This window comes from Zea mays, chromosome 1 (genome assembly GCF_902167145.1).
Source record: "Zea mays cultivar B73 chromosome 1, Zm-B73-REFERENCE-NAM-5.0, whole genome shotgun sequence".
In the NCBI taxonomy this organism is placed as follows: domain Eukaryota; kingdom Viridiplantae; phylum Streptophyta; class Magnoliopsida; order Poales; family Poaceae; genus Zea; species Zea mays.
Genome location: NC_050096.1, coordinates 47,421,530 through 47,443,642, shown reverse-complemented (window position 1 = coordinate 47,443,642; position 22,113 = coordinate 47,421,530). Strand labels below are relative to the sequence as shown.

The window sequence follows — 22,113 nt, the reverse complement described above, 5'->3', positions numbered from 1 at the left end:
CAGTTCAGTTGACGTAAGTCGTCGTGCGTTTTGTCGCGCAGCGCTTAACGTTTGTCTTTAATTAATGCAAGAATCCCGTTGCGCGCTCTATCGCGCGGCGAGTCGTTTACTTCTTAATTCAATCTAAATGTTGTGTCGTACGTCTCGCCGTGCGACCACTCCCTTTCATTCATCTTTATCTATTTATAATGATTAAATATGGAATATGACATTACTTTATGCTTAACGCAGTATCCAAATTAATGCCCTTCTGATAAACGAGTGGTTTAATTTATAATTATGTAACGTGATCGCTTCTCGACCGTAGATGCGACTGTCTTCTCCTCTTTCTCTCTTAACCATAATTACGAGCCCCGCATGGAACGTCTGTTTATTTACTGCATTCTATTGTATGGTGTACTATTCTTTTGTATTAAATGTGTGGATGTATGTATGTTTGCGCTCGTATAGAGAACGATCTCGTTGAAGAGCCCGAAGAACTCACAGGAGAAGCCTCTGAGCAGCAGCTGGTTGGTGGAGGCAAGTGTCCCTTGACCTATCTCTGTCCTATACATTCTATAATTCACTTCCCGCATTTACATAGTTATACCTAAGAATTGACTAGCTTTTGTTATCCATGTCTTTGTTGACCTATTTGGGTTGGATTATTATTGTTTAGCTTTATGCTATTGCTCAACTCTAATCAATGAACATGATGAGATTTATCAATGATACGATGTTTCCCTTCTTTATTATGATGTTATACTTGTGTCATTCAAGGGGGCTCGAGCAGTTTCTCGAGTGCCTCTCCGTAAGGACCTGTTCGTTGGATGACCGCCCAGGAAAACAGTGCAACCATGAGGGTGGAATGGGATGCCCTTAGCTGAATAATTAGAGGAACTGGGGTGTAGTTCGCTTAGTCGTCGTGCCGTTAATGGGGCTCGGTGTATGCGGCTCGCTCTGCCAAGTTTGGGTTTGCCCCTTGGGGAGGAGTGCAGTGCATTTAGTAAACTTAACAGGCGGCTACAGCCCCGGGGAATCTTTGTAAAGGCTACGTAGTGATAACCTGCTGGGTCACCTTGGTAGTGATCAATGGAGAGTCATGATCTCTGGGCAAAAAGGGAAATCATGGCTTGTGGGTAAAGTGCGCAACCTCTATAGAGTGTATGAAAACTGATATATCAGCCATGCTCACGGTTATGAGCGGCCAAGGGAGCTCCATTGATTAGTGGTACTTGATCAGAGATGTTCGAATTACAGGTGGCAATGAGATTGATGGTTTTTGGTATTGACTCTGGTAATGGTAAGTGGTACTCTTTCTGTTTGGAAAGGAGTACGCTTGGGTTAATAACGTGGGTTAATTCTAAAACTTGGCTTTCTCTACTAGTAATAATAACCTGACCAACTAAAAGCAACTGCTTGACTTAACTCCACATAAAGCTAGTCCACTACAACCAAACAGGACACTTGTTGAGTATGTTGATGTGTACTCACCCTTGCTCTACACACCAAACCCCCCCATCCCCAGGTTGTCAGCATTGCAACCCCTGCTCAGGAGAGGATGAAGCCGTGGAAGGAGACCACTAGGAGTTCCAAGATTATGACGAGTTCTAGGCGTGGGTTAGCGACAACCCCCAGTCGGCTGCCTGTGAAGGCTGCGTGTATCTACGTTTCTTTTCCGCACTTTGATTATTGTAAAGACTATGTGGATGTCTCAGACATATGATGTAATCGACTATTATGCCCTTTTATGTTATTATTTGAGCACTGTGTGATGATGTCCAGTTATGTAACTGTTGTGTACGTGAATTGCTGATCCTGGCACGTACATGGTTCGCATTCGGTTTACCTTCTAAAACCGGGTGTGACATAGGTGGTATCAAAGTTGTGCTGACTGTAGGACCGCTAACCTAGAATAGAATGGTCGTTCTAAGGATTTCAGACCCCTATTCTTGCCTTGACTTTGGTATCCCTTCAAAAGTTGGTCATATCGACCAAACCTATGTTCTACTATATATTATACCTTGCTAAAAATCTTTTGTTTATTCTAATTCCTCATTTATTCATGGTTTACTTGCTGGTCATATTAGTTCTGTTCTCACTCTTATGCTTGCGGTGTCTTTTGTAGATGGCTCGTCTTAGACACACTGCACGGAAGTCTGTCATCCCCTTCTTACCCTCTCGTCTCGCGGAGCGTCCGCTTCGTCGTCCAGTGATCGGTTAGTCCAGCCACTTGGAGAGACTACACCACCGCCTGCACGAGGAGCAGGAGCATCGACGACACGAGCTAGAGCAGTAGGGCTCTTCTTTCTCACTCCAGCAGGAGATAGAGTCTGTGAGGAGCTGCTCCCCTGTGCTCCCGCTGGAGGCGCCCCCTACACCACCACTGAGCGCCCCAGCCCCTAGAGTAGCTGCTGGAGGAGACCCAAACAATGGAGGTGGCGACAGTAGCTCGAGCCACGACACCGACTTTTCTGCTGACCAGGAGCCGGAAGGATGGGTTGCTCGGCCCATCACTCACGACGCTGCTCGCGGGTGTCACTTCCACGATGCGCTCAACACCCTGCTACGTCGGGCACTTGACCGGCGTACTTGGTCTATCGAGTATCGCTGTGTGGTCTTCCAGCACAGTCGCGGGGTCTACCCGGACCGCTGGGAGGTGACCTGCTTGGTGCATCGTCCGGAGAACAGTCTCTGGGGTGCTGAGGTCTGCTTAGAGCACTATTCCATCTCTGAGCGGGACTCAGCTGAGGCGGCCATGCAAGATGCCGCACGGCATGCGCTTTCGCACTACTGCTCAGTGCTCGGTGGGGTAGCTGACAGTCTCAATCTGAAGTATTACCCCCGCCGTCCATCTGGCAGCACAGGAGGCGTGATTGTCTCACCTGTTGGTGAGGACAATCCTAGGTTGAGCAGCACAGTCAACCTAGTCACCGTTCTAAACACGGAGCTGGACCATGCGCTAGACGAGTTGAGTAGGGCTCGTGCTGAGATTGCCCAGCTGCGGGCTGAGCACGCGGAGCGTCGTCACCTAGATGATGGCTCCCCCGCTCCCGTCGGGACTCAGCACCCGTACCGCTCACCTCGGCGTGGACACCAGTCTTATGGCAACCCCGACTGCAAGACCAAGATAAATTTAGAACCATAGATCGTCAGCGTCAGATCTTGTAATCAATACGAAAATATATACATAGAAACTATAGTCTTAGCGTTAGTCTTAGTTAGACATGGTAGTTTGCTTATCCTGTGCATTTATGTTTGTCATAATGAACTATGTTGGATTTGGATCTTTGTGATGACTGTCACCAGAGTGTGGGTATCCCCTGCATTTTGGTTTACCTGTTATATGTTAATTAAGTTAGTTATCTAGCTGGGAAGCCTTTCATTCCACTTTCCTCTTTATCTGAGAAGTTGTGTTGGTCTGTGTTGGAGATCAGTGAAGATGTTCCTCTGTTCAGTGTTGTGGAGAATTCTATACTCTTTTCTTATGCTGCAAGATTTGCAAGATCAGTTCTGATGTGTGGTTGCATTCTGCAGATGTCAGAAAACAGGCGCAGAGAGATGGAAGATCGCAAGCGCAATATCAGTATCGTTTCCTGAGAGGCTTGGTTGACCCTCTGCAGTACTAGCTGATGAATCATACCTTTCCGACATTTCAGCACCTGATAGATAGAGCAATCATGACAGAGACGAAGCGCAAGGAGATGGAGGATCGCAAGCGCAAGATCAGTAATCGCCCCAGCCTGGAAGCAGTAATCGCCCTCATTTCTCAGGCAATCAACCTCAGCAGTTCAGGCAGAACTAGCGTCCACCCCAGCAGCAGTAGTTTCAAAGGCAGTATCCTCATCACCAGCATCAGAATCGCCAGAACCATCAGTCAGGAGGAGGTCAGTTCCAGAGGCAGAATCAGCAGGCACCTCGTCTTCCTGCCCCAGCGAACCAGCAGAACAGTCAAGCCGCACCAGTTCAGGGCGGAAACAAAGCATGTTTCCACTGTGGAGAGCAAGGTCATTGGGTGCAATGCCCGAAGAAGGCAGCCCAGCAGCAGTCAGGCCCCAACGCCCCAGCAAAGCAGAATGTGCCTCAGCCTGGAGCAGGCAACCGCTCTCAGCCACGCTATAATCATGGGAGACTGAACCATTTGGAGGCTGAAGCAGTTCAGGAGACCCCCGACATGATAGTAGGTATGTTTCCAGTCGACTCCCATATTGTAGAAGTGTTATTTGATACTGGAGCAACGCATTCATTCATTACTGCATCATGGGTAGAAGCACATAATCTTCCAATTACTACCATGTCAACCCCCATTCAAATTGACTCAGCCGGTGGTAGAATTCGAGCCGATAGCGTTTGTTTGAATGTAAGTGTGGAAATAAGGGGGATAGCGTTTCCCGCTAATCTCATAGTAATGGGTACTCAGGGAATAGATGTCATCCTAGGGATGAACTGGCTAGACAAGTATCAGGCAGTTATCAGTTGTGATAAGAGGACAATCAAGTTGGTGTCCCCATTAGGAAAGGAAGTGGTGACCGAGTTAGTCTCGCCTGAGCCAAAGAAAGGAAATTGTTATCAGATGGCTGTTGATAGCAGTGAAGCAGATCCACTAGAGATTATCAAGGTTGTGTCCGAGTTCCCAGATGTGTTCCCAAAGGACTTACCAGGTATGCCACCAGAGCGAAAAGTTGAGTTTGTTATAGAGCTTCTTCCTGGAACCGCCCCCATCTTTAAAAGAGCTTATAGAGTATCTAGACCAGAGCTGGTTGAACTTAAGAAGCATATTGTTGAGCTGTCAGAGAAAGGATACATCCGGCCAAGCACCTCGCCTTGGGCCACCCCTGTCCTATTTGTGGAGAAGAAAGATGGCACCAGAAGGATGTGTATCGATTATCGAGCTCTGAATGAGGTCACGATCAAGAACAAGTACCCCTTGCCCAGAATAGAAGATCTGTTCGACCAGTTGAGAGGAGCCAGCGTGTTCTCAAAGATAGATCTGAGGTTAGGTTATCACCAGCTCAAGATTCGACCTTCAGATATTCCGAAGACGACATTCATTACCATGTACGGGTTGTATGAGTTCACTGTGATGTCTTTCGGTCTAACAAATGCACCAGCCTTCTTTATGAATCTGATGAACAGTGTATTCATGGATTATCTTGACAAGTTTGTGGTGGTATTTATTGATGATATTCTGATATATTCTCAAAGCGAAGAAGAGCATGCAGATCATTTGAGGATGGTATTGCAGAGATTGCGAGAGCACCAGCTGTATACAAAGTTGAGCAAGTGCGAGTTCTGCATTGATGAAGTCCTGTTCTTGGGTCACATAATCAACAAAGAAGGATTGGTTGTGGATCCGAAGAAAGTGGCAGACATTCTGAACTGGAAAGCGCCAACAGATGCCCGAGGAATCAAGAGCTTCATTGGAATGGCTAGATATTATCGACGATTCATTAAAGGGTTCTCGAAGATCGCGAAACCAATGACAGTTTTGCTAGGCAACAAAATTGAGTTCAAGTGGACCCAGAAATGTCAAGAGGCCTTCGAAGCGCTGAAAGAGAAGTTGACTACAACGCCTGTCTTAGTCTTACCTGATGTGCACAAGCCCTTCTCAATGTATTGCGATGCTTGTTACACCGGTTTGGGATGTGTGTTGATGCAAGAGGGAAGAGTTGTGGCTTACTCGTCCCGACAGCTGAAGGTTCATGAGAAGAATTATCCAATCCATGACCTAGAGTTGGCAGCAGTGGTTCACGCACTGAAGACATGGAGGCACTATCTGTATGGGCAAAAATGTGATGTTTACACAGACCACAAGAGTCTGAAGTACATATTCAGTCAATCAGAGTTGAATATGAGGCAACGAAGATGGTTAGAGCTGGTCAAAGACTATGAGATGGAGATTCATTACCATCCAGGCAAAGAGAACGTAGTGGCAGACGCTTTGAGAGGAAGAGTCAGGTCAATCTGATGGTCGCTCATCCGATGTCTTATGAGTTGGCCAAAGAGTTTGACAGGTTGAGCCTTGGATTTCTGAATAATATGCGAGGAGTAACCGTTGAGTTAGAACCCACATTGGAGCGGGAAATCAAAGAAGCACAGAAGAATGATGAAAAGATCAGTGAAATCCGACGACTGATCCTAGACGGCAGAGGCAAAGACTTTCGGGAAGATGCAGAAGGTGTGATATGGTTCAAAGACCGCTTATGTGTTCCCAATGTCCAGTCTATTTGGGAGTTGACCTCAAGGAAGCTCATGAGACAGCTTATTCGATTCACCCTGGAAGTGAGAAGATGTATTAGGATCTGAAGAAGAAATTCTGGTGGTACGGAACGAAGAGGGAAATCGCAGAGCATGTGACTATGTGCGATAGCTGTCGACGGATCAAGGCAGAGCATCAGAGGCCAGCTGGATTGTTGCAACCTTTGCGAATTCCTCAGTGGAAATGGGATGAAATCGGTATGGATTTCATAGTCGGATTGCCTCGCACTCGAGCCGGCTACGATTCCATTTGGGTAATGGTGGACTGCTTAACCAAGTTAGCCCACTTCATACCAGTCAAGACCAACTACAACAGTGCAGTATTGGCAGAGTTGTACATGTCTCGGATCGTTTGTCTTCACGGTGTGCCAAAGAAGATAGTGTCAGACAGAGGAACGCAATTAACCTCTCATTTCTGGCAGCGGTTGCATGAAGCCTTGGGTACACATCTGAATTTTAGTTCAGCCTATCATCTGCAGACAGGTGGTCTGACCAAAAGAACCAATCAAATCCTTGAAGACATGTTGAGAGCCTGTGCGTTGCAAGATCAGTCCGGATGGGACAAGAGGTTGCCTTACGCAGAGTTCTCCTATAACAACAGTTACCAGGCCAGCTTGAAGATGTCACCATTTCAGGCGCTTTATGGGAGGAGTTGTAGAACTCCGTTGCAATGGGATCAGCCTGGAGAAAAGCAAGTGTTCGGGCCAGACATTCTGCTTGAAGCCGAAGAGAACATCAAGATGGTTCGGGAGAATCTAAAGATAGCGCAATCAAGGCAGCGAAGTTATGCAGACACAAGAAGAAGAGAGCTGAGTTTCGAAGTTGGAGATTTTGTCTATCTGAAAGTGTCACTGATTAGAGGAGTCAGAAGATTCGGAGTCAAGGGCAAGCTAGCACCCCGCTATGTTGGCCCGTATCAGATTCTCGCAAGGCGTGGAAAAGTGGCCTATCAGCTCAGTTTGCCAGAAGGCTTGTCCGCAGTACATGATGTCTTTCATGTATCTCAGTTGAAGAAGTGTCTGCGTGTGCCAGAAGAGCAGTTGCCAGTGGAAGGTCTTGAAGTCCAGGAGGACTTGACCTACATAGAGAAGCCAGCGCAGATTCTTGAGACTGCAGACAGAGTCACCCGGAGGAATACTATCAGAATGTGCAAAGTCAGATGGAGTCACCACTCTGAGGAAGAAGCAACCTGGGAGCGTGAAGATGATTTGATGGCTAAATACCCTGAGCTCTTCGCTAGCCAACCCTGAATCTCGAGGGCGAGATTCTTTTAAAGGGGATAGGTTTGTAACGCCCTGAATTTGGGGGTAGAATTTTTTTCTTCTTTTTACTCACCAAATTCGGGCGTTACTCTCTTTTCTCTTCCCGTTTCGCTCCTTCTTCCCAATTTCAAACCAGTATAGTGACGGGTGTCCGTGTCATGTATAAACAAAACCTAAGTGTCATGGGTGTTGCATCATGCCGAAGCACATTTCTTTGTCTGATGTCGCGTGTTCGTGTCGCCCCGTTTCGGATTTTTGGTTCGCGATCGGATTCCGTTTAGTGGTCGTGTGTGTCGTGGGTTTCGATCCGCGATGCGTCGCAGCCTGGCCCAGCCCGGCCCGGTCCGGCACGTGCGCCCCTGGCGCCCCCTGCCCTCCCCATGTGTGCGCCCCTCCCTCCCCCTGATCCATTTGTCTCATTTGATTTCTCCCGCGCAGTAACCTCCCTCTCCCTCTTCCACCTCTCTCTCTCTCCCCATGGTGCCCTAGGGTTTGGAGTCGAGATCGCCGGAATTTGGATCCCTGGAGGTGAGTTTTTCCCTCCCCTTCCCTTCTCTCTCTCTCTCTCCTCCCCCTCCCCTTCCTCTCCCCCCCGCGCGGCCTCCCTACCCGCGCGCCCCGCGCCACCCCCTCGGCCCGACCCCGCACCCGGCGAGCGCCCTCCCCCCGGCGAGCCCCCCTCGGCCGCGTCCCGTGCTGCCCCCTTGGCCCGACCGCGCGCCCGCCTTGCCCTCCCCCCGGCGAGCCCCTGCCCCGGTGTCCCGCGCCCCCTCAGCGACGAGCCCCTCCCCGGCGAGGCCCCCCTCGGCCTGACCCCGCGCCAGTCCTCGCCCTCCCCCCGGTGAGCCCCTGCCCCGGCGTCCCGCGCCCCCTCCCCGTGTCGTGCCCTCCTTGGCCCCCGGTGAGCCCCGGCCCCCAGCGAGCCCCTGACCCGGCGAGCCCGCGCGCCCCCGTGCTCTAGCCGCGCGCTGGCGACCGTGCCGCGCGCCCCGCGTGCCGCGCCTCGGCCCCGCGCGCCGGTGGCCGCGCCCCGATCCCTGCGTCGCGCCCTCGTTCGTGCCCTCGGCTGCGCCCTCGCGCGCCCCTGCCCGCGCCCGTGCCCCGGCCTCGCGCCCCGCGAGCCTGCACGGTTCGCGTGCCCTCAGCACGCGCAGCATGCTCTCGTGCGTGCGACCGTTGTCGCGCTGCGTTTAACCCTCATTCTAATCTATTTTAATTTTTGGTTTAGTCGATGTGCTGCGTCGCGCGCTTCGCCGCGCGACGGTTCATTCTAAATTCGTCTTTATTAACATGCTGTGTCGCGCGCTTCGTTGCGCGACGATTCTTTTAATTTATATTTATTAAAGTGTGGCGTTGTGCTCTTTGTCGCGCGACGATTCGTTTAAATGCAGTTCAGTTGACGTAAGCCGTCGTGCGTTTCGTCGCGCAGCGCATAACGTTTGTCTTTAATTAATGCAAGAATCCTGTTGCATGCTCTGTCGCGCGGCGAGTTGTTTACTTCTTAATTCAATCTAAATGTTGTGTCATACGTCTCGCCGTGCGACCACTCCCTTTCATTCATCTTTATCTATTTATAATGATTAAATGTAACACCCCTGGTGTTACTATAACTAAAACATGAGCATGGCATCATAGCATTGGCATTGCATATGTTTGACACACCTAGAGTGCATTCACTAGGCAAAAATTTCAAACAAGTTGTATTGTTTTAATGTTTTGCAAATAGGACCCTGGATAGGAAGCTTTACCCTAAATAGGTATTAAAGGGGTAAAACTTAACCCAAGTTGAGAAAACCTAAAGACTTTAGGGTAAGAGTTATAAAATATCCCCAAAAACAAAGTTGAGTCACATTTATACCCCTGGGATACCAGAAACCCTAATTGGAACCCTGGAAAACCCTAAAACTAAACCCTAGGGGCCTAAGTGCAAAATTAGTCCACTTTTGGACTAAAGTGCAAAAAACCAAGCCAAATAAGTTTCTTAAGTCCTTTGGTTCACAAATGTGTGGACTTGAAAGCCAAATGTTGAGTTTTGGACTCATTTGCAAAAAGGACCCCAATTTTGAGTTCTATACTAAGTCTGAAATTCAGTGTTGAAGGCTCAACTTTAGGGCTTTGTAACATTCAAAGCATAGGGTCTTTACCCTAGGTCACCACATCAAAATTGTAGCCCAATTATAGGAGAACAACTTTGATTAAGGGGGTAAGCTCACTTGTTAAGAAAAATCCAGAGATAATTGAGCCTAAAGTTGGACTGTCAGACTGCTTGAGGTTTGAAATTCAGAGTAACAGTGTTATGAGATGAACTTTGAGCTCGATTTCGAATGGGATCCAGTGACTTTTTGTGAGAGCACATTGTAGCAAAGTTATAGATGGATTATAGTTCTACAACTTTACTACAGAAAGTTGGCTTAGGTTTCACATGAAAATTTGAGAAAACTGGGCTCCAACTTGGTCAGTCAGTCAAGCTTTTTACTGCATTCAGTGCACTGTTCACCGTCTTCAGAAAATATCGCGCCGTGGATCAGGATCACCCCCCCCCCCCCCCCCGCCGGCGATAAGAACGCCACCGTGGCGTGACCGGTCGTCGGTGGTCGCGGTAAAGATCCTCGGCATCGTAGCAAAAGGTTACCGAGGTGGCGAACTCCGGTTAAACGGCGACCCCGTGTCCTCACCGGAAACCGCCGCGCGGAAAGCTTGCCAGCGCATCCGTAGTTCGCGCTTCTTCTCCAACTCCGGTTGACGGCCTATAAATTGAGCCCGGACTCTGCTTCTTCTCCACATTACGCACCTCAGTGCTTAAGCAATCGGCTCAATCCCGCCTGAGAACTTGTGCAGCCCACAATTTCTCCCTCTCCTGTTCTTAGCTCCGCCGAGAAGGAACATCTGTGCCCAGCGCTTCCCTGGTCAGTACTTACGTAGTTACTCCCTGTTTTAGTTAGTTTTTGATCCCTTATTGCTCCTTGATGCGGCAATTGGAGTTTGGCCGAAGCCCATCACCGAACGCACGCCTATCCTATAGAACGCCGCCGTGACCCCCCCCCCCCCACCGTCGACCCGTTCTTCGAGTCTTGCTCTGCCCAAACCGAAGCATGTCCAGGGACCCTGGTGAACCCAGGAACCTTTCCCTAGCTTCAATTTAGCCAGTCCAACCTTCAGTGACCCGGAACATGATAATCCGCTTGAACACCCGCACTGACACCGTGGCCAGAACATGATGAACCATCTCTAGCGAAATTGATTGAGGGGAAAGGTGCGGAAGGAGTTTAATTTGGTTCCTGTCGCTCGAGAACTCCGGCCGTGGCATCATTCGGTCGGTCTAGCTCGTCGGAGCTCGGCTCCTAGCTTGGACCGCCGTCGAGGGTTTCACGGTGTAAAGAATTAGAAGATGAGGGATCTATTTGCAAAGCGTCAGAGACTCTTTAGAATAGTGTTTGAACCCGTTCGCGGTTAAACAGAAACGCGAGGGCCCCTGTGCAAATCTGCCGTCGCGCGCGGGCGCGGGCGCGCGCTTCCTGCGTTGTTGGGCCGGTTCAGGCCGGAATCAGCCCAACACTATTGAATATTTTTCTTTTTCTTTTTTAGGAAAACTTTAGAAATATGTAGAAAAATGTAGAAAAATGCTAAAATTGTGAAACTAATTTTCCTAGGCTTGTTATTTTCCCTAGATTTTAGTAAAAATAGTTTTATGATTTTTAGTGGAAATAAGAAATTTTAAGGTATTTAAAGTGGTTAAAAGTATCAGTTATGGATTTTTAGAAAATAATTGGTAAGTCTAAAAATGCCCAAACTTTTTATAGGAACTTAAAACAATATTTAGAAGCCTTTGGTAGGGTTTGAATTGATTTGGACCTTGTTTGATCACCAAACCCCAAAACACCCCCCTGCCCTGTGAACTCCTTTACCGACTCCGGAAACCCTAAGTTCTCAGAGTTCCGTGAAGGAAAGTTGTATTCAAGACATAGATAATAAGTTTATATTATCTTTGCATCCTCATGAGCATCCCATGGCATCCATTCTTATACATATGTATGGTTATGATTAGAACGTAAAGAAGAAATCAAAGTAACTGAAGAGAAGACACCACCACCTTCGGAATCTCAGGCCGGAAATTGTTTCTACTTTGATATCTGCGGATCCGAGCCTGACTCACCTACTAACGAAGGCAAGCCCCGGTGCATGCAACCCCTTCCTTGTGTTTTTAAATACTTTTCGCACACTTTAAGTCTAGTGAAATGTGCATTAGGTTCATAGGAGTTGCTTGGAACCCTTTGATGCATTGCTTTCCTTGATATCCATACCTTTATAGATACTTCTGTGAAGTATCAAAATATGATTTACAAAAATGCTTAGCCTTGCTTAGATCTTGTGGATAGAGGTTGTCCTCAGTCTAACCCGGGAGAGGATGGCTTCTACCTGCAAGAATATTTTCATTTGGAGCAATAGTGGGATCTTACTGCAAAGTTCCCTGTGATGCTCTTTCATCCTAAGGAACAGACACAATCCTAAGGATGGACATACTTAAATTGAGACTTGGGTTAGGAACAGGTGATGTTCTACCCAGGTTGATTAAGGATTAATGCGTATGTAGGCGTGCTGACCGAGGACCCTTTAACTGGTCACATGCCTCGTCATGGGTAAGCCTTGCCTCGGGCAGACTAAGGCCAGAATAAGATAACACGAAATGGGTGTAGCGTGTACCCTCCGTGGCAAGAGGCTGGACGGTGGTGTAGCTGTGCTCTCGGTTTGCGTGAACCTGATCTGGTCTTAAGAACCCCGGTGGCGGGTTGACATATGCAAGGGTTAAGTGCTACATATGTCGTGTGATTGGAGATTCTCAGCTGAGTATAATCGATTCGGATCGCCGTACCTTCGCGGTTATGAAGACTTGGTCACTTTTCTACAACCTAAGTCAGGATGTGAACACTATGGATCAACATGATGTTGTATTGATGAGATGGTGAAATTAGACTAGATGCAAATAGAGTCTATTAATACTTAACATGGCGTTAAAAGATTGAAAGTAAGGACTCACTTTAGTAAGCTACTTCTGCAAAAGTATAAGTTGATTTTTGCTAAAGCCTCTCCTTGACTCCCATTTATCCAGCATACCCTTGAGAGTCTTTTCCTTAGTCGGGTAAGACTTGCTGAGTAATTCCATACTCAGGGTTTATCCCTTTGTTGTTTTTAGGTGAGGAAGCGACAAATTTTTGTTGCTTTTGCTCCAAGGTGGTACCAAACGAAGAAAAACAAGACTGAAGTGCGGGAGGACTTGGTCCTCCACATATGATCTTTTGCTTAAAACTTATCGGGAGGAGTTTGTGCCTCCCTTGGTTTGTATAATATTACTACTCTGCACTCGCTTTTAGTTCTGATCTGTAATAAAATAACTTAAGCTTGCTTTTAAAATAAATGAAGTTTATGTAATTGCTTCCGCATTTATTTATCTCCGATGTTCTGTAATGTCTGCAAGACTGGTGAAACGTTCCTGGTAAGGTAAGGAAAGATACCAAACTTGTCAAGTGACTTAGGAACATCTACAGGGTGTCTGATGTCTGTTGGATAAGGACAACTGTAGGTGGGCCTAATTACTTGGGAGGTTCCGTCACATTAAATGTGGAACATGACTTTACTTTATGCTTAACGCAGTGTCCAAATTAATGCCCTTCTGATAAACGAGTGGTTTAATTTATAATTATGTAACGTGATCGCTTCTTGATCGTAGACGCGACTGTCTTCTCCTCTTTCTCTCTTAACCATAATTGCGAGCCCCACGTGGAACGTCTGTTTATTTACTGTATTCTATTGTATGGTGTACTGTTCTTTTGTATTAAATGTGTGGATGTATGTATGTTTGCGCTCGTATAGAAAACGATCTGGTTGAAGAGCCCGAAGAACTCACAGGAGAAGCCCCTTAGCAGCAGCTAGTTGGTGGAGGCAAGTGTCCCTTGACCTATCTCTGTCCTATACATTCTATAATTCACTTCCCGCATTTACACAGTTATACCTAAGGATTGACTTGCTTTTGTTATCCATGTCCTTGTTGGCCTATTTGGGTTGGATTATTATTATTTAGCTTTATGCTATTGCTCAACTCTAATCAATGAACATGATGAGATTTATCAATGATACGTTGTTTCCCTTCTTTATTATGATGTTATACTTGTGTCATTCAAGGGGGTTCGAGCGGTTTCTCGAGTGCCTCTCCGTAAGGACCTGTTCGTTGGATGAACGCCCGGGAAAACAGTGCAACCATGAGGGTGGAATGGGATGCCCTTAGCTGAATAATTAGAGGAACTGGGGTATAGTTCGCTTAGCCGTCGTGCCGTTAATGGAGCTCGGTGTATGCGGCTCGCTCTGCCAAGTTTGGGTTCGCCCCTTGGGAAGGAGTGCGCTGCATTTAGGAAACCTAACGGGCGGCTACAGCCCCAGGGAATCTTTGTAAAGGCTACATAGTGATACCCCGCTGGGTCACCTTGGTAGTGATCAATGGAGAGTCATGATCTCCGGGCAGAAAGGGAAATCACGGCTTATGGGTAAAGTGCGCAACCTCTGTAGAGTGTATGAAAACTGATATATCAGTCGTGCTCGCGGTTATGAGCGGCCAAGGGAGCTCCATTGATTAGTGGTACTTGATCAGAGATGTTCGGATTACAGGTGGCAATGAGATTGATGGTTTTTGGTATTGACTCTGGTAATGGTAAGTGGTACTCTTTCCGTTTGGAAAGGAGTACACTTGGGTTAATAATGTGGGTCAGCTCTGATACCATTTGTAATACCCTGTCCACTTCCGAACCGGCGGTGCTCACTCCTAGCAGTCCTCTAGAATCATAGATCATCCTCACGACTACTACAAGTCTTTTGTGTGCACTTTTTCCTCACTCGTGTGCATTCGTAAAGACTTTCCGGTCGATCACCCATCCTAATATTTCTTTAGGCCAATCACGTTTAGCCTAGATGTTCTTTTGAGGCAGGCTTCCGAAAAGATGTACCTTATTGGTATGAGTACTTTATTAATTCTATTAAGACTTAGGCAAGGATATCTCCATCCACTGTGGGCCAGGATATCACACAATCTATACTAGCTTGATGCACGATCAACTCTAAAATGATTTAATAAATTATATTTGAGATCAACACCACAGAAACTAGACTTTATTTTTATAAATTATGTAATTCATATTTTTTCAAGTGATGTAATTTTTATTTGTTTTATGAATTATGTGGTTTTAAAGTAATGCAATTTTTAATTTATCTTATGCTTTTAAGTAATGTAATTTTTAATTCTCTTTATGTATTACATACTTTTTATTTGCTTATTTATGTGTTCGACGTTTTGTTAAATAAAACGATGTGTCGTCCTTCCCCGTGCGCGCAACGCCAACGAAATTCCTCTCAATAGAATTAGATTTGATTTTTATAAACTATACAGTTTTTGTTTTATCAAGTGATGTAATTTTTATTTGTTTTATGAATTATGTAGTTTTTAAGTAATGTAATTTTTAATTTATTTTATGAATTGTTCTTTAAGTAATGTAATTTATTTTTATCGAGTGACGTAATTTTTGAAAACTTTTCCTTCCTTCAACCGTCCTTCAGCTGCTGGTCGTACAACTGTCAGATGTGTTTACAAGATTGAACACATTTGTAGGAAACAACAGGCACAGTGCGGTTCTGGAAACGTTTGCTGAACTATTTGGTCGTTGCTGATGGCCAGTACTAGCTCCGGACAGGCCCGCCCCATGTTCATGTTAGATGTATGATCGAACTACCCTATTGAGAAGTAATGCCAAGCACTACGTGCAAATATCTTGCAATGAACAAGCAAAAGAAACGCAAGGGAAGAAGTAAAAAAACAAAGCACCCTTTTAGGGCTAGTTTAGAAACCTCTTTTTTCCGAGTGATTTTCATTTTCTCAAGAAAATTTAGTTTATTATCCCTTGATAAAATAAAAATTCCTTTGAAAAATAGTGTTCATAAACTAGCCCTTATATGCTTTTACAGACATGGGAAGGGAGTAAGGGACTATGGTGAACGGGTCGAACGCCCTACCAAGTACCAACTGCACTGTGATCTTCTCACTATTCATAACTCGTGTTACCATCCCAAAATGACAAAAAGATGACATTATCTGATCCTACCAACTGCGCTGCTAGGTCTTATATCTTCTCTGCATCTGATTTGCCTGTCTTCCAGGCATCCTCACTTCCTCAGGTAAACAGCAACCACCTGCGACTGTTAGCAGGCCCATGCATGCTCCACTGGCTGCTGCAGCCTGCAGGACTCGCCTCGGCATCCAACCGAAACGCCGCCGCCGGTCGTCGCCCGGGTCCGCTCGTTCCGCGCGACGCAATGGGCCACGTAGAGAAGATAGCGTGTCCAGCTCCGGCGCGGCGAGACGCGTCTTGATGAAATGCTGGCCGTACGTCGGCCTCTCTCACAAGTCACAACCTGGCGCCGGTGCTGGAGAGCAGCAGCCCGCACGGCTGCGACCCGCTGAACTGCACGTCGAACGGGTCCCGCGCGTCGAACCCGCCCGCCGCCCCAAACGGAGGGAACCACGGCTCGGCGGCGCTGGCCGACTGTAGCACGTCCTCCAGCTGGGCCTCGCTGAGCGGCTGCTGCTGGTGCTGGAGTAGCTGCGGGCTCAGCAGCAGGCTATCGTGCGAGCCTGCTGCACAAGGCTGGACGACACCGTGCGGGAGACCGAGCATCTGCGTCGCGGGCACAGGCGCCGGCGCGGGCGGGGCCTGGATGACCGCGGCGGGTGCCTGCTGCTCCGTGGAGCTCTGCGACTGCACCTTGAACTCGGCTATGCGGTCCGGGAACTTGTACGCGTCCTGCTGCAGCTTCGCCACCAACGCCTGCAAACGAAGCAGCGTTCTTCCGGTCAGGAGCCGTTTCGTGGTGACGCGACCGTCCGTCGTGCTCGTGCCTGCTCTCTGCTCGGCTCAGCGCCCCAGCCGTTTATTACCTTCTGCGTGGGAGTTAGAGCGGCCAAGGTGAAGCAGTGGCTCCCGACGACCACGCCGACGACTTCGTAGACGCAGTTGAACAGGAGCACGATCCCGTGCCCGCTGCAGTAGGAGTAGAGCCTGTCGTCCAGCACGCACTCCCGGGCGTGCTCCACCGTGGATTCCCACATCTTGTTCGACATGCCGCTGCCAAGCAACTGGAATCGGAAACACACGCACACGGCGCAGCAGGATGGATGAGCATTCTGAAGATCTGGAACAGAATCAATACTGCTGGTGCTGGATGATGTGTGCATGTCATATACGTAGTAGGGATAGTGTCTTACGCTGCGCAGTCCGTACTGATCCATCACCAGGTTCCTGAGGAAGTCTTGGACAGTGTGGATTCCGAAGTCAGCCAGCTTCTTGTGGAACACGCCGTCTTTCCCGATCTTCTCCAGGCGCCACACGTCGTCGGCTAATGCAGGTGGATGGTGCTTCTTGTACACTGGATTTATCAGGACGGAAGTTTCATAAGTATCTAGAGTTCAAAAAAACACAAGCAATTCGTGGCAAGGAAAATAATGGCACAGAAATTTATACCTTCTCCACGGTGATCCTTCACCAGGAACGGGTTGCTCACAGCTTCCTGCACCCGTTCTTCAATCGAACTAGCCCTTGACATCCTCGCGCCAAGCCTGAACCTCCGGCTCCGTATCCAGCTGGAGTTGTCCGTGAAGGAGATGTCACGGACGGAGGCGGTGCCCCTGTCGAGCACGACGACCACCTCGCCGGACAGGAGCGGCCTCTTGCCTTCCCTCTCGAACACCACGCTCTCGCCGAACTCCCTCTCGGTGTGCTCCAGCCGCTCGTCGGCGTTGAAGTCGCCGTCGAGGACGAGGAGCTCCACCTTCGCCGAGGACAAGGGCCCGGAGCTGACCGTCTGGCTGGTGGCCGCGTCGGTCAGGACTAGCCGCAGCGGGTGCCTGTTCTCGGCCTCCACCCTGTTGCCTGTGAAAAGCGTCTGCGGCAGGTTTCCCTGGAACTGCAGCCTGTACCGTTTGCTGCTTGTCTTCAGTTGAAGCGGGAGCCTGGACGTTGCAGAACAGAAGTTCATCAGTCATGGTCATGGCTCGTGACGCGTACCAACGGGGAATGAAGAAAGGTGTCTTGGCAGGCAGTGGGGTAAAGTAGATTTGAAAGTAAAAGTAAAAGCCTAACACTGCACTGACAGCATAATTACTGAACAGATAAAAAAAGCAATTATTCGAGGAACCATGCATAAGCACAAGAGCACAACGAGTAAACCAGCTGCAACCAGTATGGCATTGTAGCCGTCTGAACGTCAAATACTAATGCAGCAGCTTAGCAATTCAGTGTGTACAGGTTTCCTAACCTGTGCGCGGAATCGATGTGTCGGACAAGAACATTATGCACCTCCTCCTGCACCTGATTTACGGACGCAAATGAGCATCAGAATTCCGCCAGATGACACCACAGGAAGCTCAATGGCGTGCAAATTAGATAGCTCTCGGGGAGAGAGAGAAGTGCTTACGACTCTGCGAAGAAACGGTTCCAGCTTGGGCAGATGCCTCTGCATGTACTGCGCGCCAATGGCCTCCTGCATCGAGCTACTGCAATGCAAATGGGGCAGGGCAGAGGCGAACACGGGCGTCAGAAGGCAAGAACTAGGCACCACGCCCACGCGGCAGCAAATGCAGCAGCGGCACGGAAATAAAAGCTCACTTGACGGACGTCCGGCGGCGCTTGGCGTCGGGGCAGCAGCCGGCGAGCTCCTCTTCGTCGCCGTCCACCACCTCCTCCTCCACGTCCAGCGCCCGCTTCAGGTCCATGGGTGGCCACGTGCGAGCCAACACGGCGCGGCGCTCACTCACTGGAGAGTGGAGACCACTCGGTTCACTGACTCGAATTCACCTGGGACGGCTTGCTGCTTGCACCGTTAGCTTAAAACCGCTGGCAGTGGCAGTGACCGCGGCGGCTATAAATAGCGCGGGGGTGCAGGAAAGCAGAGGAAGCAGCGTGGAAGCTTCTTCCAGAGGTGAGGAGGGTCTCGTCACGGACACGCTCCCGGCCGGCAAAAGACCGTAAACGTAAAGCGGCCGGCGCCACCTGCCTGCCCGCCCGCCCGCGCGCGCGCGCGCCTCACCCGCACCAGAATGGCTTTCGGCTTTTCCGTCCTCCTCCTCGGCTCCTCCTCTCTTTCAGTGCCGACGACGTACGCCTGTAGAAAGGGCGCGGGATTTTGTCAGGCGGCCGGCCGGAAAGCGGCAAAGCGGGGGCGGACGGAGGCGCGGGGCTATCATCGATCAGCTAGCTGTGTCCGAATGGGCATGACCGTGCCCGTGCGGGAGGGGGTCGGGGATAGATTGGGCAGCGGCGGGGGCGCATCGGGAGGCGGGCCGCCATGGTGCGTGGCTGGATTGGAGAAGCTTCGAGGAAGCAGACGACCGGTGGTGGTCGTGGCCATGGACGGCTGGGCTGGCTGTGCGCATGGATGGATGCCCTCGACTCGACGACGGGTAGGCTTTTGGAGGCTGAAAGATGGGTACAAAGGAGAGCTTTTCGCCGGGAGAGGTGCTCGGAGCGGGGGGGACGAAATGAAGCGCAAAGCGGAGCGGAACAAAGCGGGCAAGGGGATTGCACACTTGCAGCGTTGGTTCATGTTCATGATGAGTTCTCGTGGCTCGTGTTTATACTAGACTAGAGAGACGGGAAAAAAAATGAAATGAGAGTGCTTTTGCATTTCCTTTTCATCTTTCTCTGACTCCCAGCTATTAATTCAGTTGTGAATGCACATTAACCAACGCCCATCTATTAATGATGTATAAGAGAAAAGGTGAATGATCATCTAACAGTTCTTCAAATGATCAGAGTATCAGACCATTTCTCCTGATATAACTCAATTTCCACTGTCCCCTAATTCCCGAAAAGGAATCCTAGTAGAAAGTGCGGGATCAGGGCATCTGCTCCCCGCCCAGGCGCCCAGGCAGGATAAGCAGCAGATAGCGTTAGCAGAGGCGCTGCTGTGCTGCTGTGCCCCTGTTCTCTCATTCTCTGGTGGCTCAGCTCTACAATCGCCTTTGCTGGCCCTAGAAAGTGGCATGTCTACGACATCATGGTCATATGCTCGTCGGGGCCCGGGGTTCTCGCTGTGCTATATCCAAATCTCCCTCGGAAAGAAAGCTGGAAGCGGCACACCCCCGTCCATGTGAGCAGAAAGAGGCCTTCTTTAGCATACGATGCTGATGCTCTGCGCTCGCTTTGGCCGTGTGTGCGCCCGTCAGTGCGTGCGCCCTGTCCTTGTCCCTAGCTCTCTAGCTCGCGCGCGCATGGTATCCGAGGGCCGCGCGAGGCGGCGGCGCTTGGTTACCGTCGGGCGTCGGCTAGGGCTGACGAGAAGCAGGCGCACGTGCCGCTCATGCCCCCCCTGATGCTCAGCCTTGGAGATGTGGGAATTTTTTTTCCTTTGGCAATGCAGAAGTAAGACTTTATTCTTTCATGTTTGATGTCTTTTTTTTTCCGGCACCCCCAAGGTGAAGATGAACTCCACGCACCCAATTCCCCAAGTCCTTCCGTTTCTACATTATAGGCAGTTAAATTTCTGTAACTTTAGGTTTTAGAAAATATGTTAACATCTAATCTCTCCGTGTCCTAAATTATAATATATGTAGTTACATAATTCTGGACTTTACGTAGTAAGGTGACGTATCAAGAAAAATCAAACCAGTCTATAAAATTTTGAATGGGTGAAGTATATATGCTTACGCGTCATGATTTCATAAAAAACATTGGAATTGTTTGATTCAGAACAAAGAAGGTATATTTAGAATGAATAGACAAAGTATTTCATGGTTGTAGACTGGGCGCTACAGGCTACATGGATCACCAACGCCCTCAAGCTCAGGTCCTCATCATACACCAAAAAAAAGAGAATATGATTTGAATAGTTCATGCTGTGAACAGTAATTACTTCTCTTTAGGGTCAAAGGCAAAGCTCCTCTCTGCATTGCACTTCTTTTGAAACGGAATCAGCGTGGCGCGTCAGTCCTATGGCACACATGCGACAGGGAACTAGAAAGGTCATGAGGTGAGTGACTCCCAGTGGGCGCCGGTGACTGGTACACAGACTTCTCGGAGACAATGCTTGCGCTCTGCAATTTTACTTCACAGAAAGGAATGTTAAGAAATCATCAGACCGAAGTCTCGCTGCCAGTTGCAGATTCATTCAGTCACACAGGGCAGGAGGAACAGAAGGATCCGATACGGCATCACAGCTGGAGAAAATTCCGGGAGAAAAGAAGTCACAATATTATGGCCCAATCCGACAAAGTAACATACAAAGTTATTATGGGCTATTCCCAGCCATGTCATTAGCGTTTTCTCCGATGCAAACACACATTATACACGGCCGACATGGCCCATCTTCTTTTGTCAACGAACTTTGATATCACTGCCCGTTTGGCCCATCAATACTAAGCCATAATTGGCCCATCAACCCAGACCATCGTTAGCCTATCACTTGGCATTGGCAGTTTGGCACTATTACAACTTTATTAAGCTAATAACATGAACTTATTCAAAAAAAAAATTCCATGCAGCATGCTGTACTTTATGTGGTTAACTGATAGTACGAATGCCAGATGAAGCAGCTCCGAAACTTAACAAGCAGAGGAGGGGAGAAGAGGCATTGTGTTTACGCGGCGGCAGTAGGAGGCGGACGGTCGCCGGCGGCCTACCAGGATTCGGCGGCAGTGGGCGCCATCGAGTGGCGGAAGTGGCAGCGGTGGCCGTAGGGGCAGCCAGAGGGCGCAGCGAACAGTTGGCACGGGAGGGTCTTGTAGCGCGGGTGGCGGATCACGGGGCGCAGCTCCTCCATGCCGTGCGCGAACCTGCAACGCCCGTCGTAGGGGCACACACCGCGCTCCCACTTGTTGCACATCTCCGTCTTCACGGCGCCCTGCCGGAACGCCTCCACCTCCACCTCCACCTCCCCGCCATCCTTATTCTCCGCTGCGTCCTGCGACCATTCCCAATGAGATCAAGAGGAATACAGAATATGGGTAAACTGATTATCGAGTTTATATCTGGTTTCGTATTAAGTCAACGATGCATCATTGAATCAAGTGTCAGTTTCTGACATAAAGGAAAATGTTGTAAACTGTCTAAACCAAAGCACATGCGTTCTATTAGAATAATTTGACTCAAGCTGCTGCTGCTTCAGATTGACCAAACTTAAGCAAACTATAACATCGCCATAACTTGTGTGCTTTCCCTCAATTAAAGCTGATCATCCCAGCATCTATTTGCAACATAACCAGATGCATAACATGAGTAGAAGTTTGAGCTGTAATTTTGACTTTCCATTGCTTAACCATAAGATGCGTCCTTACGAATTTGAAATACACAATTCTTAATTATTTCAACAGCCTAATAACTCATTCATTGTAAACGCTACCTAATGCCAAGAACAAATTGCCATCCTCGTGTGCGCAGTGTTAAGTTTTTCACCATCTAATTGTAGCATAAAGCTTCCCCGTTAATACCAATTTCAAGGAATCAGTGCGCTCTTCTGTGTAAATTTCCTTCCAGGTGAACAGGCAGTCAGGCAACAGTATGTGCGGTGTGAAACTGAAGGTAAT

At 48.7% G+C, this 22,113-nt stretch overlaps 1 protein-coding gene across 1 annotated transcript; it reads right to left on the bottom strand.

Moving 5' to 3' along the window:
- Positions 1-15,431: 15,431 nt before the first annotated feature.
- Positions 15,432-18,998, bottom strand: LOC103634528 (Calmodulin-binding protein 60 G). The gene is made up of 7 exons (XM_008656478.4): positions 18,200-18,998; positions 18,009-18,087; positions 17,850-17,902; positions 17,057-17,544; positions 16,801-16,961; positions 16,474-16,671; positions 15,432-16,363 (listed from the first exon to the last, which is right to left on the bottom strand). Exons 1-7 carry the CDS (start codon positions 18,304-18,306, stop codon positions 15,944-15,946), a joined length of 1,506 nt encoding a protein of 501 aa, XP_008654700.1. The 5' UTR covers positions 18,307-18,998; the 3' UTR covers positions 15,432-15,943.
- Positions 18,999-22,113: the final 3,115 nt, after the last annotated feature.